At 39.8% G+C, this 14,930-nt stretch overlaps 1 protein-coding gene and 1 long non-coding RNA gene across 5 annotated transcripts; one reads left to right on the top strand and one right to left on the bottom strand.

The window, feature by feature from the left end:
* Window positions 1-2,466: 2,466 nt before the first annotated feature.
* LOC113685732 (deoxyribonuclease-1) lies at window positions 2,467-12,283 on the bottom strand. 4 transcript variants are annotated; one of them, XM_089181669.1, is made up of 12 exons: window positions 12,077-12,245; window positions 10,198-10,240; window positions 9,258-9,326; window positions 8,547-8,645; window positions 7,840-7,957; window positions 6,736-6,824; window positions 6,238-6,327; window positions 5,636-5,736; window positions 5,078-5,345; window positions 4,359-4,455; window positions 3,431-3,482; window positions 2,467-3,250 (listed from the first exon to the last, which is right to left on the bottom strand). In XM_089181669.1, the coding sequence occupies exons 4-12, from the start codon at window positions 8,606-8,608 to the stop codon at window positions 2,784-2,786; spliced, it is 1,344 nt and encodes a 447-aa protein (XP_089037795.1). In that variant the 5' UTR covers window positions 8,609-8,645; window positions 9,258-9,326; window positions 10,198-10,240; window positions 12,077-12,245; the 3' UTR covers window positions 2,467-2,783. The 4 variants fall into 4 exon arrangements, with proteins under 4 accessions (XP_089037795.1, XP_089037796.1, XP_089037794.1 ...); XM_089181670.1 differs by lacking the exon at window positions 12,077-12,245 and adding an exon at window positions 10,494-10,593; XM_089181668.1 differs by lacking the exon at window positions 10,198-10,240 and having other exon boundaries at window positions 12,077-12,283.
* A 320-nt stretch (window positions 12,284-12,603) lies between these two features.
* Window positions 12,604-14,012, top strand: LOC149039551 (uncharacterized). Its single transcript, XR_016179552.1, has 2 exons — window positions 12,604-13,002; window positions 13,159-14,012. It is a non-coding gene; the product is annotated as an uncharacterized LOC149039551 (long non-coding RNA).
* The last annotated feature ends 918 nt before the right edge of the window (window positions 14,013-14,930 follow it).

The following is a 14,930-nucleotide window of genomic DNA, read 5'->3' as shown; positions in this document are numbered from 1 at the left end:
CGATTTAATGACTAAAATTAATTATTTCCTTGGTGAACAGCAAAAGTTAATAGAGCGTTAAAACATGCTAGAGACATGTTGTCAATCAAGTTTTAACCACCATGTCATGAAAACTGCATATTTTTTTGGAAGTCAGAGGGAAACTTAATGAACAAATTTCATGGAGACATAAAACAGCGAGACACGTCAGAAATGTTTTGTAGATCTATGAGCCCACTTGTTGGACGCCGCACTTAAGAGTCACGCGATGTGGCAGAGAAACCTCACTTTCAACCTAGTTCCCAGGATCCTCCTTCTTTCTCACAACAACAACAACAACATACTTTATTGACTTTCCCCAAGGGGGCTTTTCAAAGACAATGTTATAAAAATAATCCTATTACAATTAAAATCCTATTTACAATTAAAGATGTTTTAAAATCTGAATGTTCTAAAAGAAAAATGAAAGCATACAAATATATAAAATTACAACTCTGTGAGTAATTTGGTCCTTAAACGTTTTTTAAAAACCTTAACGGAGTTGCACAGTTTTAAGGAATTATCCAAAGAGTTCCATAAGTTTACAGTTCTATAGAAAAATGTTCTCTGACCGCTAGCTGTTCTAAAGAATGGAATTTGCAAAAGCTGCGAATTTCTGGTGCTACGTCGACTAACCTCGGCTCGCTTTATGAATTTTGATGAGAGGTAATCTGGAGCCTGACCAGTCATGCATCTGAAGGCCGTTGTAGCGTTCCGGTAGTAAAGCTGGCTTTGAACTGAAAGCCAATTTAGTTCCTTGCGAATTGGTGTAACGTGGTCAAATTTACGCGCACCGCTAACAATGCGGCATGCGAAGTTCTGCACCGCTTGTAACTTGTCAACATTACATTTTGAGGTATTTGACCAAACATTGGAACAATAAAATAACCTGCTGAAAACTAAGGAATTAATAATCATCAAAAGTGTACGTTTGTCGAAAACATGCTTGACACGGTTTATTTGGCCGAGGCGGGACATGCACGAGGAAGTGGTCTTAATTATGTGTTCATCGTAAGTTAAATTAGAATCCAAAATCACACCAAGGTCTTTGGCGGTGTCTGCGGGGACGATCTCCTCACCCATAATGGAAAGGGAGCGAAATTGCAATTTTGCACGCATCTGCCTGCTGCCAAATATCATCAGCTTGGTTTTGCCAGGGTTAAGTAACAATTGGTTGTTGGAACACCATTCTCCTATTTTAAACAAGTCGTCTTCCAAATCAGCAATTGCATCCAGGTTGTCTTTAAGTTCGAAGGAAGTGATGAGTTTCGTATCATCTACATAACTCTGAGTGCTGCATTTCTGTGGGATCGATGGAAGATCGTTCGTATATATGCTAAATAGTAGTGGGCCTAAGATACTTCCTTGAGGGACGCCGTTGGTCACGGACAAAGGCTCAGATAGCGTTGAATGGATTCGTACTACTTGTGTCCTGTTGCTTAGGTAACTACGAAACCATTGGAGAGCGTCTCTGGAAATTCCGACATCTTGCAATTTTAAAATTAACGTGTCGTAATTGACGCTATCGAAAGCTTTGCTCATATCTAATAGAACAACTGCCGTTAACTTCTTTTTGTCAATCGCGTTAAGAATTGTGTCAGTTGTTTCAATCACAGACGTTTCACACGAATGCCATCTCTTGTTACCGCTTTGGCTCTTTGATAGGGTGTCATTCGATTGCAGATACGAGGTGAGCTGATTATGTACTACCCTTTCGCAAACCTTTGATAAGACTGGTGTAAGTGAGATGGGTCTATTATTGTTTGCCTGTTCCTGGTCGCCCTCTTTTGGGATTGGTGTAACCTCGAAAAAGTACTCTACTTTCTCGAGGGAGGAAGAGAGGACCTTGGGAACGAGATTGCATCACTCTAATAAATGGTGAGAAAGTATGTGCCCTTGTTACAGTGAAGGGAAGCGTGCTGAACGTTCAGCTTAAAATACCGCCACTTTTAAGACAACTCAGTAACCCGGCTGCATACGCTTGCCATCCCAAAATTCAACTCTGATGGCGAGAACCAAAACTTACGAAAGACAAACATGTCATTAGAATGTCGGTACATGTCGTTAGAATGGCAGGCAGCTAGTTTTCAAGTCCTCGGCAGTCTCATGTTCCACGGGAGATGCGGATTTCCCATGGAAAATTTGAAGTTCTAGAGTCTTTCTGTGGCATTTGCGACAAGACGAAAAACATCTTTCTTTAAGGAGAATTTGCTTAACAATCAAAGCCCCTCTCATGATCTCTATGGATGATTAAGTAGTATTACTGTGAGGAGAAATAAGATGCTGGTCACTCTTAGGACTGAAAGGGTTAATAAGTCCTCTCTAAGCATCTTTCTCTTTGCCTGCCTGTTCTGATTTGATTTACGAGAACCCGCATCACAGGTTACATTCAAGCTGGCGTCGCCAGCCATAGAGGTAAGGTAGGCAGGGAATTAAGGTGACAAAGAGTGTGTTATTGTTATCTTTTATTTTTTAATTCTAATATTTTAAGCGTACAAAGGCTAAACAGCGATCAGTTTACAGTTACTCAAAAAATATGATAAATCAATACAATATTGAACCTCCCGAATAAGAATCAAACCAAAAGAGAAGACAACTAAAACAAATCGGCATCTTATCTTCCCATTTTTTCTTAGTTAATCGGGCGTTAGACTTAACAGCTCTTGCTGGGTGTCGACAAATATTTATGACGCGCGCTTATCTTTCGACCATTTGTGCTCAACAGACCGTCAAACTGGCAGGCTACTTGAAATTTACGAAAAAGCTTAATTAGCTGCTTCTACATTGATCTCGCACAAGCCAAGCGGCACATTACAGACAAGTTGAACTGAATAAATCTCCTTCACTTTCATATCATGGCAAGTGTTGGAGAGCATTTGGTAGACTGTTGTCTCGTGCTGTCTAGCGACGCAGTCGGCATCTCCAACTTGTGTTAACTGGCCGATTTTTCGTTTGCTTACAGCTTCTTGTGAGGAGGAAACTAGCTTCGGATAAGTCTCGCGGAAAGTCTTTACGGCATCTCTCGCCTCTCCGACTGAAACAGTTTCCTTTGAGATGATGATGTTTTCCATACCACGTTTGTTGTAAGTAGTTTTCGCAGTGAAACCTTGCGACAGCAGTGGGTTTTCGGAACTCATCAGGAAAAGCTGGTCTTCGGAGACCTTTGATATACGCTTATCCCTGATGGTGACTGTAACAGACTCTTGGAAGAACTGTTCCTCATCTCTGTAAGCTTATGAGAAGAAGAAAAGAACAGAAAATTGACAAATCGATCCACAATTCGTTTCAGTTATAGATGACAGACAAAGTTTAAATGCGATAACGGCAGAAAGGTGGCAACCAAGCCGAAGGCGAGGAAGTGACCAATATCCGTTGTTATTTGTTCTACAATTACAACTGAAAATTGACTCACTTGAATCCTTAAATTGTATCTCAATGGGCCAGTGATCACTCACTTTCTCCGCCTGTAGAAAACAGTAATGCAGTATGTTAATTAACAGTAACATTGCTGAACATCATCAATTCATGAACCACACTGTGCGCAATGTTTAATCGAGAGCAACGACTACTTTCAGGGGATGACTTTGGATGTCGGTTTTTAATTATGTAGTAATCTCCTCTCAACAGATGTCCACAGATATCAGCAAACACCATGAAGACGACTTAAACACGACATTGACTCAACGAACTTACTATGGAAAATCGCCTAACCTTATCGACAGATCGAAACTTCTTGTAACCAATACAGCAGTTTTCAATTGCGTTTCGAAACAATAACTAACTATCAGGAGAAAGGTTAAAGTCATCATTAACCAGTGAGAACTCGGAGTAAAAACAGGAAACTTGCTTGAAGCGCGGGAAAACGAGGGTGACCAAGTTGATATTGGTTTTAATTTTGCGTTTGATTGGTCGAGATGGTGGTGCGAGTTTTCTGGACCAATCACAGAGCGAGGTGAAGCAAACCCAAACCAATCCCAGATTAGTTTCGATATTCGATTAAAAAATTGCCAATCAGCTACAAAAACCAGTCTTAAGACGCAGTTAAACTCTGGTAGCGAAAATTTCATTGCTATACTCTTGTAATATTTTTCGTTTAGGCTGACGTCAAGGTGTCAGTCACTTTAACAGACAACAGTTCTTTTCAAGACTTCTCTCGCCCGAACGATCAGACTACGCGATCAAACAGAGAAGCATTTTGCTCTTCAAGAAGAAGAACAAGATCCTTCATTTAAGGAGAACCCGATGCAGACCTTTCTACGCTGGTTTGGTAAACATTTTTAACTTATGGAGTCATCTATAACTCCATCAAAACCTCTTATCGTTGTATAAGGATAATGTACCTCATCCTGACTCAATCCATAAGCATCTTTGTAATTAAACACATAGGCGCTGTCTGGAAAGATTCCTCTGGTCATATTATACCCGGCAACTACCATTCTATAAAAAACAAATAGCTATAGGGTCATAACGATGATATTAAATGCTCTTGTACCTCAGAGATGATTATATTTCGTTTCCTTTGATAGGTTTTGCGTTCAGGCGAGTTTTTGACATGAAACTTTGCGCGAATGACACTTTCTTCCAGGGACAAAGAATGAAATTTTGAGCTCCTCGAAGGAATTCAATCCGGATTCCGTGATCCGACGCTCTACCACTGAGCCACAGACTCTCTGTATAGGATACTTTGACTTTATCAATTGAGTTATAAATTCAAAAAAATCTGACGTCTTGAGCGTTAGCCCGTTGTGAGAGTGCTCTGACCAAGGATAAACGCTCGAACAGTGAGCTTTAGAAACTCTATACGGTGGTCAATGCACATTATCAACTCAGTTGATATATGTTGTTAACCACTCCCCCCCCCCTCCCCCAACCACTGAGGCAACACTACATTTTCTTTACAAACATACCACCATTACACTTTGCTTTAATTTTGCAGATCGGCGTTCAGTTTTTTAAGATCTTGATCACCTATTTTTCATTGACTTTATCATTGCCATTATCGTTTATATTATTATAATATTATCTTTATTTTTATTAGTAATGTCTTTACCAAATTTACCTGTCATACGGGCAATCGGACTTCGCAACTGTAGTGTCCATCAGATCAGAAAAGAGCCAATAGAATCGCTTGTCCGTTGCTAGCCTTATTTTACGCCACTCTGACCTGGTTACATAGCTGCAGCCGGCGTTGTAGTCGCCTAAAATCATGACGTCTCTCAATTGCCATCGTTGCACAATGTCGTCATAAACGTCGACCAAATGGTCGATTTCCAACTCTGCAGCCTTTGGTGAAGTATGTATGGCAGCCATAGCAAAGTCTGACACATCTTAATAAAGAAAAAGGCAATTCTTCATCAAAATGATCTCAGCTGTGACACCGTCTGACTTTCCCCCCTTTTACATAACGAACATGCATAACATGTTCTGAAAACGGACCTCCCAAAAATATCGACTGCACACACTCGGACGAAAGTACGCTGGAGAGTCCGCTGGAAAGAATCAAACCTGTTTTATTCTTCTCACATATAACACTAGTCGCGCGCACCGTTCCTTTATCACTCGCCAATAAGCAAGAGTCCTCGCGTGACAAACGATTCACAAAAACAGTGTAACTCACATGCTCCTTTGGCTTGGAAACGGACAACAAAAGGTTCTCTTTGAAATGTGTCTTGGTTGTCGTGATACAAATAGCTGTCCGTAACAGTTACCTTGTCACTCCTGGCAGTCAAAAAGACAACTTGATATTGGTCTTTTATCATATACTTCCATTTTCAAATATCAAACCGTTTTTGAATCAAACAACCTGAGTCCGGTAAGGGGCAGTCAAATCATAAAAAAGTCGCTCAGGCGATCTCGGTCTGAAGGGCTTGGTTCTAGTTTAATACTGAGGGGGCTACTCTTCTACACTGACAATTGTCATATATTAATAACGCGCTAATAACATATATTTTGATTTAAGATCGGTGATATCGTTTTTGCTGTTGCCTAGTCACGACCACGCCCCCTCCCCTTCCCTCCCCCCTCTTGCTCAATAAACTTGAAAGGTATCAAAAGAAACATTTTCATGGGGTCTAAACCAAAAGCATTCTGTCTGATTTAAGCACCATCCTTCACAACACCTTCTAACTCAAAGGAGAATCAAAGTGTTCCTTACAAATCGGCTTTGAGCTAGTGTTACCATAGAAGACGGATTAGTATAGTTTTTATAACATAGCTCACCTGTATAAGAATGCATACTGCTCCTTGCTGGCTGTGCGACCAAGCCTGACACTCAACGCCATCTTATAGACGCCGGGGGGAGATGAAACCCTGACACAGGGCAAAAGAGAAACAAAGACTCTTAACTAGCTCTTCGCATTTGCTTTATAAAATACGTAACTGATCTGGAATGAATTAAGGATAGTACATATGAAAACTGAGATAAAAGTTACTTTACAAATGCATCTTAAAAAACGCTCAAAGTTTGCCTTTTGCCTGAGCATGTGTGGGGCAGGAATGGGAGTACTCTTAGGTAGAAAGTAGGGAAGAGTGGGGGGAGGGGAGGGGGGAGAAAGAAGGAAAAAGTGAAGAAAAAGTCTGGTGACTCTTGTGCAGCTTGAGCACATAACTGGAATAAGTTACCTAAGGAGAAGGCAGGTGAGAAGATGAGGGGTCCCTCTAGATTGTCGATAAATATTACTTGACGACTAAAATGAAGTTATTAAGTTAATTCATTACCTGTTGACATCCGCGAACAGCAAGTTTATCGGTCGATCTCTTTTTGAACGAATTTCTTGGATCAATATGATATCATACCTTAAAATCACCTGCAAAAAACATCAAACGTCAACGAAAGATTCATATATATATTTACGCTCATCAAAAGCGAACGAGGCGATAGAGAGGAAACTCTCCTAGCATTGGCTGGATGTGGAAGTTTTACTTCAGTGATCTTTTGTTCGGAAGTCAATTTACACAGACGTCCGCACTGTGAATATCGGACCGAGGCACCTTTGAGGTGAACGTCTTAACAAACAGACATCGGCTCAAGATGTCCCCCTCTCTCAGTCTGTCAGCTGTCAAACTCCCGAATTTCTTTCCTCTCAGTCACTGTAATTTTAATTTTCACCTCTACTTAGCGGTCGCGGTGACCTTTTACTAAGTCTCAACGGCATTTAGTCATGGTCCTCAACTTATATTGAACGGTCATAGAAAGCGGCCCACTCTGATGAAACTCAGAATAATATTTCAAGGATTTTTTGTTCATCTTTCTCTGCCAAAATCAAAGTGTGTAGTATTTGCGAGCGAGATTTTGTACATGAAGCGGCTAGTTATGGTATTAAATGGAGTTTTTTTTGAGTCTTTTATAATGCCCCTTGAACGGTAGGACCTGTATTAAGCAGCAGGTATGTGGTTGACCGTGAGTAATCGTATTTGGCCCATATGAGAGACATAAAAAAGAGTCTTCTCGGAATTTAGACTTGGATCGCAAAAGAGACAATAAAATTTTTGCATGTATATAGGAAGCCAGTGTAAGAGTTGGGCCCATTTTTTCCTACCAAAACGAGACAGCAATTGAAGTTTTGAGCAAGGACCTTCTTCACTATGAATAGTTCTATTTTATCATTCTTTTTATAAATATGACGGTTTTTAAATAATCACCTCCCCTGAAAAAAAAAAAACAAACAAAAAGAAACACACACACACACACACGTTAGCCGCTACGCCCCGCAGCCCTTGATCGAGAAAATATGGCGTTTTAAGGCATGAGCTATAAGCCTCCATCTGTGACTTCCAGTTCCATTATTGAACCCTTTTTAATGCACTAACATCGAAAAATACCTTGACTAATATTTCTCTGACCAAAGTATTTGCCATTTTCTTTGACCCAAATATTTGGACGTTAAATGTTGCAATCTTCAGAGCTGCTCCTTCAATCCTGTCAACTGAAGATGTTTCACTAGAGCATAGACATGAAAAAAAAGAGAAATGAGCCTTTTTATCATTCCATCAACTTTGTGCACATAATCAATACCTACATCTGGCCCTTTGAGGGGTAAATAAAAAGAAGATTTTAGCCAAACTAGTTAGAGCTCAGGTACTTTTCATGATCTTGGGATGAACCATTTAAGACAAGGGAAGTGAGTGTTCAGTGAATGATTTATTATAAAGCCAGAAGATTTTGCTGTAAACGAATTAAAAATGACTTGTTTATTTTTAAGGACTGGAAAAGAAAGTTGGATTTTGTAGCACAATAAACTCAGGAAACTCATTTTATATCTCCTTTATTTTGAGTGTGTTCTGTCACTTTACGACTCCCTTGCCTTCATTGTCCAAAAATTACGAACTTTGTAAATAGACTCCACGCGCGCGGAATCAAAGCGAGCAATCCCGAACAAGCAAGATGGCTCCGCCTGCCCGCTTGGTGAGCTAGTCAGAACACAGGATTCACTTCATCCTGCCCACGGGCGCTGCCAGCTACATAAATTAAAGTTGTAGATGCTGAAAGCTCAGTTGCAAAACAATATTCATATTCATTGCACACTCACCATAATTCTGCATAAAATCCGACGGCCATGAGGCAAGATATTAGCCAAAAGAGTTTGCTCATTCTTGCAGGCTTTGTTGCGACACTTCTTTCTAACGATCTGGCAAGGTGCAAATACAGGTTTATACTTCAAGTGAAGAGGAATATATCAACCGTGAACAAATTAATAAGGACGTAACTGTACCGTGAATTGACCACAGACACGTAGGATATGTTGTTTTTCTACCTCCTTTCAACCGGAAAATTACTAAGTTACGCCAAACGCCCTCTTATGTCGAAGTTTCGATGGCGTCCTTGAAGAGGGCGTTTTGTTGAGTTAAAAATAGCAAAACTTGAGGGACAGTGTTTGTTCATGCTACCTGAACTGGAGACAACACACGTCCAAATACACACAATTATTTGCCTCCAAATAATTGTGTTACTGGGTTTCCCTCATAACAACACAAATCGCTTCAGTTGTTGTGTAAATGATCTCCTAACCTGTTACAAGCTGATGTCTATGAGGGAAGCAAAAATGTATTTCTAAATATTTGAATTCAACAGCACACGATTTGAACCTTACAGTTGAGCGGGCAGCTTGATCGTCTGGGCGAGAATGTAATTTTTCTCATTTCTGCTCACTTCCGAACGATCAGGCTTGAGAATTAATATCTGAATTATTCTGCAAAACACTTCCTACAAAAAGTACAGTAAAACGCTTGTTACATCTTACCTTCCAGCTGTATGTAGATAGTGGAGGAGCCCAGAACACGCCAGAAGTTAACTCAACGCCTCTCAACCGCTAATGGTAATTAAGTATACGGACATTAGTATAACGAATTGATTATTCATGGTGCGCGTATTACAAGACCCCTTCTCCAAAATAGGCGCAAAACCATCTACAAATCGGAAGGAAAACAGGGTTTCAATAATTTTCGACTTTGGACATTCATATGCTCCATGCAAGAACAGTTTTACTAATTGCAACTGCGCACAAACAGCGTAACGACTGTGTGGAATTTACTCATGAGCACTTATCCCGAATCGACCAACACCGACACCTCATCCGACAAAAATATAATTCTGATATATATTACTACACATTATTTCGAAGTTTTGTGGCAATTTCGAAAATGCTTTTTCGAAAGTGACCTGGAAAGTACGTGACTTTAGTTTCTTCTACGGTTAAAGGAGAGTAGCAAGCGCTTCAATTTATTTTAATTCCTACTGTTCACAGCCGAATCAGAAGTATTTCAGTCCTTTAAATAAAAGAAAAAAGACTTCTAATATCTCATTTCATTTTTTTTACCTATGATATCTGTTGTACTGATATGATATAACTGTCTGATCACGTACAGATTTGTAACAACAAACTTTTTGAAAAGGGAGTGGCGTTTGTTAAATTGCTGCTAGTATACAGGAATCTTTCATTTTGAGTCACTGCGTGGTGTTCTAACGATTTGAATATGTGATTAAAATATGTCTAGGGGTGACAGTCATTTTCAAAGTGAATTAACAGCCAGGTTTAACTAGGATTTTACTAAGGAATGTTACAATGAGATACAAACTGTGAAGAAAGGTTTAAAGTTTTAGAAGAAAACAGGTTTTTGTTCGGTTAGATGATCGAATGATATATGTAAATGATAAAACAAGCGCAAGAGAATAATACTCACATGCAGTGAGCCTCGTGGCAACTACTTGTGATGTACGCTGCTTCTGTGAAAATGGCCTAACTGTCAGAAACTATTCGTAATATGCTTATCAAGAACCCTGCTAAAAGCCTCGGGCAATATTGAACTATTTTCGATTGAGTGCATGTGAGTAGACACAGCTTCAATAAACCGATAAAGAGAAACCGGAAAGAATTTTGAGGGTTGAAAGCAACGGTTCATTTTCGTACGCATATTAGAGGTCACTCACATGTCCAAGCATCTAATTGCTCAGAACAAAAAGAATCGTGGCTGAATACCTTTTTTTTTGGTCTGAAATGTATTGGCGACTTTTACCTTAAGGTGCAGAATATCGTATTTTACGATAACGAACGACTCGATTTAATGACAAAAACAAGCAAACAGGAAAAGTTAAGTAGAGCGTTGAAGACACTTTGGAAACATTTTGTCAATCAAGTTTTAACGTTTATGTCATTAAAATTGCAAATTTTTTTGAAACCAAATGAAAGCTCGATGAATAAATTTCATGGAGACTTAAACATCGAGACACTTAAGAAATGTTACCATAATTAAGAGTCACGCGATCAGGTAAAGAAACCTAGTTTCCAGTGTCCTTCCTCTTCCTCCCTTGAAAAAGTACTCTACTTTCTCGCGGACGGAAGAGAGGACTTTTGGTAACGAGATTGCCTCACTTTGATAAATGGTGGGAAACTCTGAAAATTCAGCTTAGAACACCGCCATTTTAAAGACAATTCAGTAACCCGGCCGCACACGCTTGCCATCCCAGAATTCAACTCCGATGGCGGGAACCAAAACTTACGGTGTACAAACAGCTGAGGCTTGGTTCGTCGGCCGTTCTTTTAATTAGCCTTGAATCAAGTTCAAATTGAATTAATTTGAGCAGACAAGTTGTAAGTTGAAGTCTGCTGAGATGAGGTAAGGGGCCAGGTTGCTAGGTTACATTCAAAACGGCCGCATCTAGGCGACGTCGTTAGAGAGCTGTTTGGTTGCAGTAATTATTTGTCCGGGTATAAATGTCCTAAATTAAGGTTTTATATTAGAGTTACCCCACTGAAGGTTTTAAAAAATGCTCTTCTCTCTCTCCTTTTTTCCTTAGCGCATATTGTTCCAAGAACTACGATCCCTCTGGTCAGTGTAACCTTACGATGTAAGGTCAGTACGTGATGTAATTGTCGTATAATGGTTTAAAATATTTCATAAGAGGTTTGGATTGTACTTTGGACTACATACCGGCACGTTTTAGTATCCCAACGGTCGGTTGAAACCAATTTTTTCTAAAACTAAATTGGGTGATGACAAAAAATAGAAGCAAGATAGAAAATGAGATTTTGTGCAAGCTCGAAAAGTCCGTTTCTACCAAACCCTCTCGACATTATTGACTTTTAGTGCGTGTTCAGTTTGGCGGGAAAATCGTTTGAACAAAGCAATGTGTCTATTATCGATATGACTTGATTCGAGTTGATGCAAGCGAAGAAAAGTTCATGATCAGATCAACCGTCCGTTGTAAAACGTTTTTTTTCCTTTTCTAACGTTTTTGATACTATCTAAAGACGTGTGAAATAATAAAGCTGGTATGAAATAATTGTTGACAATTTAGCATTTTGCTCTAACTTATGACAAAAGAGCATCTTCATAAAGCTTAAACATGATCAGAGAACTAAACTGCACTTAACACTACGCTTGCATTTTGTAACACGCACGTGAAGCACGCACATTACAAAGTCGCCTTAATTACATCACATTCACTTAAGGACAGCACGATTCTCTTCTAAAAGCTTATCGTGCATTCGGTACATAATAATTTTTTAGAATACTTTTATCAATCAGCTACTAAAATTCTTTTATATTGGTAACAACTTACAGAAAGCTGAAGAGTTTACAGAGTGACTTCGAGTTCGCGTGGGTCCCAGATTTTTACTACATAAGTCCGAAAAATGGCTGTTACGAAGGCAAAAGCTGTTTAACCAACGGTTATGGTGGTGCACTCATGACAATGAGCTCGTTAAGCGATAAAAGACCGTGCATGTTATATTGATTGATCGTAAGATGTGAGAATCTAGAATACCTATTTAAAATGCGTTTAGGTAATTGGTTAAAATCGTGTCGCACAACAACAAATGTTTTTTTAACAAAGTTTCACTGTTTGATCTCGTTTCTCTAAAAGTGCGAGAATATTGATACATAAAAGTTTGAGAGAGGCCTAAATCTGTTATAAAAAGTTTCGAAAATCATATCTTGACCTCGGAACCGTTCAATTTTCAATATAACTGTACAAATCAAATGATTTCGGGAAAGTCTAACACAATTATATGAGATGCAAATACGTCTTGCTGTTTTATGCTAATTTAAATCTATTGTATCTCCGATCATCCGCATCGCCCAATAATTGAAAATAAAATCATGTCGAAAATCACTAACGACCCAAACGACTGGCTTAAGTCATCGCCTAGATTTCTCCTTCGCGGCCGTTTTTTGGAATGTCACGCAATGCTCTCTCTCTCGCGGTAGGTGAGGGAGCTTGCATGACATCCTTAGCGGCTGCGAAGTTTACTAGAGTCTTTCCATAATCTCAGAAATTGGGACCATTGGTTAATGATCCATGTGATCATGTGGAAAACAAGTTTTAGCCATCTCTCCCTGCGTTTGGCGTGTAATGTTTTGGTCCGATTTCCAATGCACCTTTTCTGAGCCAGCAGAGAACTCCATGTTTGAATGTACCAGGTTCTTGTCTACTCGTACAGTATCGCATCAAGAAATCCGAAGAACTAAGAATCTTAATCCTAGAAGGTAACTCAATTTAATCTTTCTCCTACGCTTGTTTCGTAACCATAAGGGCGAATACTAACGAAGAAAAATCAAACGTAATTAGCTTATATCCAATTTAGATTTCTCCCTCCGATTTCGAGCACTTAAGTTTGTTTCAGACATCTCCTCCAATTTCAGATTGATCCGTGCCATTTGGACGGCTCTGCGCAATTTTAGTCCGTTTCTTCCAGTTCCGGTTGGTTCCGCTCGACTTCAGACGGGTTCTGTCCGTTTTCGAACGGTTGCCTCCAATTGCGGTTCCGCCCTATTTCGGACTGAAAGCGGCGTCAGCTCATGGAAAGTTCCGTCCGACTTCCGACTGTTGTTCTTGGATTCGGACATTTCTGCTGGATTTCGAATACTTCCGTACGATTTCATATTCTTCCATTCAATTTAGCAATATTCTGTCCAATTTAGCACACTTCCGTCTTATCTTAGACGCTTCTGTGTAACATCGAACGGATCCTTTCGACTTCGGGACTGTTGCACACACTACTGTCTAAGTACAGAAACTCTGTAGAGAATGAGAAATGATTTGAAAACGTAAATCGGGACTTAAAAAAATATTATTACCATCGACAGATTGTCTACTGCAATAGACCTAGACTTGACATCTAAAATTGACATCTAAGAGTTTAATTCCGTGAAAAGGAAGAAGAGAAAATAAAACTTTTACCAATTGCACGTAGAGCTCAACTGATCGCCCCATACGCTCATGAACAGGTATTTTAAAAGCTTCCATGATATGTTGTCCTCAGATTCTTTTCTTTACTCGTCAGTGGCTTCTTCTTAAATTTTTTGGAAGCCTTCATTTGTTTATGAATCAACAAAGTCCATTTGCTGTACATCTGTTCAGTAATAGATCACAGATGACGTCAAACGGCGACAAGAATAAAATTGTAACACACCAGGCGCAGCCAGGTGTGTCACTTATGTTCTTATGATCTACCGCTCGAATCTACTTGTTTTAGGTAATAAAGAAGCTAAAAATGGTCATGGTGACGTCATTTATACCTCTTTCCTTCGATAGCTCACTAGCAAGAACCAATTAAAATGTGTGTATAATTTACCTTATTACAAAAATAAATTTAATTTTGAGCCAGAAAACACTCCGCATGCTGATCGACCTATTGGAAAGAGGATATTATTGTTGTATGACGCAAGCGCCCATATGTTTCCATGCTGTCGTGTGTTTGTTCAACAACAGATCACAGACGGCGTCAAAGTGTGGTTGGAACTAAAAAAAAATGTCCCTCGACGCACAGCTGAGTGTGACGATAATGTTCTTACCGAGGGTAAAGTTGTTTAGAAAATAATCAGAAGGTAAACGAAAATCGAGTTGGAGTGAGCGAGGGTTCGAGTTTTCGCAGCTAGGTCGAACTACGTATGAAGGAAGTCCAGCGGAAATCGATTTTAGTTTGATTTAACTGGGGTGTGATTTATCGGGTGTCGATTGTTCGCAGCTAGGTCGAACTACTTATGAAGGAAGTCCAGAGGAAATCGATATTAGTTTGAGTTAACTGGGGTGTGATTTATCGGGCGTCGATTGTGTTCAGTTCATTGCAATAGGGGTTTGTTATACATTGGTCAATTAAAACCGTGCCCTCCTATCCCCGGACAAGGCGGGGAGTTAACGCAGTCATGCCCGGGTTTTAATACAGAGGCAGCATAATCCCACTGGCACAGGAAGTGCCCGACTAATCCCCAGCCGTCTTCAAAGCGCGGGCACACCGACGTGGGCAAGACGACTTGAAACAAGTCAGCAAGGGCATGGGGAAATAATTCACACATGACCGCGATGGTGGGGCATTTTAACAGGGATTCAGTAATGATCCATATTGGAGATAGCTCCAGTAGTCTACAGCCCGTCTTTAGAAAACAAAAGGCCAGATTGGGCCGTCTTCCTTTAT

Source organism: Pocillopora damicornis, chromosome 9 (assembly GCF_964200805.1).
Source record: "Pocillopora damicornis chromosome 9, jaPocDami1.2, whole genome shotgun sequence".
Classification (NCBI taxonomy): Eukaryota; Metazoa; Cnidaria; class Anthozoa; order Scleractinia; family Pocilloporidae; genus Pocillopora; species Pocillopora damicornis.
This window is presented reverse-complemented; position numbering and strand designations above follow the sequence as displayed.

Coding starts and splice junctions, on each gene's coding strand:
- LOC113685732 (XM_089181668.1), bottom strand. CDS start 8,608: ATGAGCAAACTCTTTTGGCTAATATCTTGCCTCATGGCCGTCGGATTT. Junction 4,456..5,077: donor TCCGATTGCCCGTATGACAG/GTAAATTTGGTA, acceptor TGTTTTTTATAG/AATGGTAGTTGCCGGGTATA. Junction 3,251..3,430: donor GATACAATTTAAGGATTCAA/GTGAGTCAATTT, acceptor TCTTCTCATAAG/CTTACAGAGATGAGGAACAG.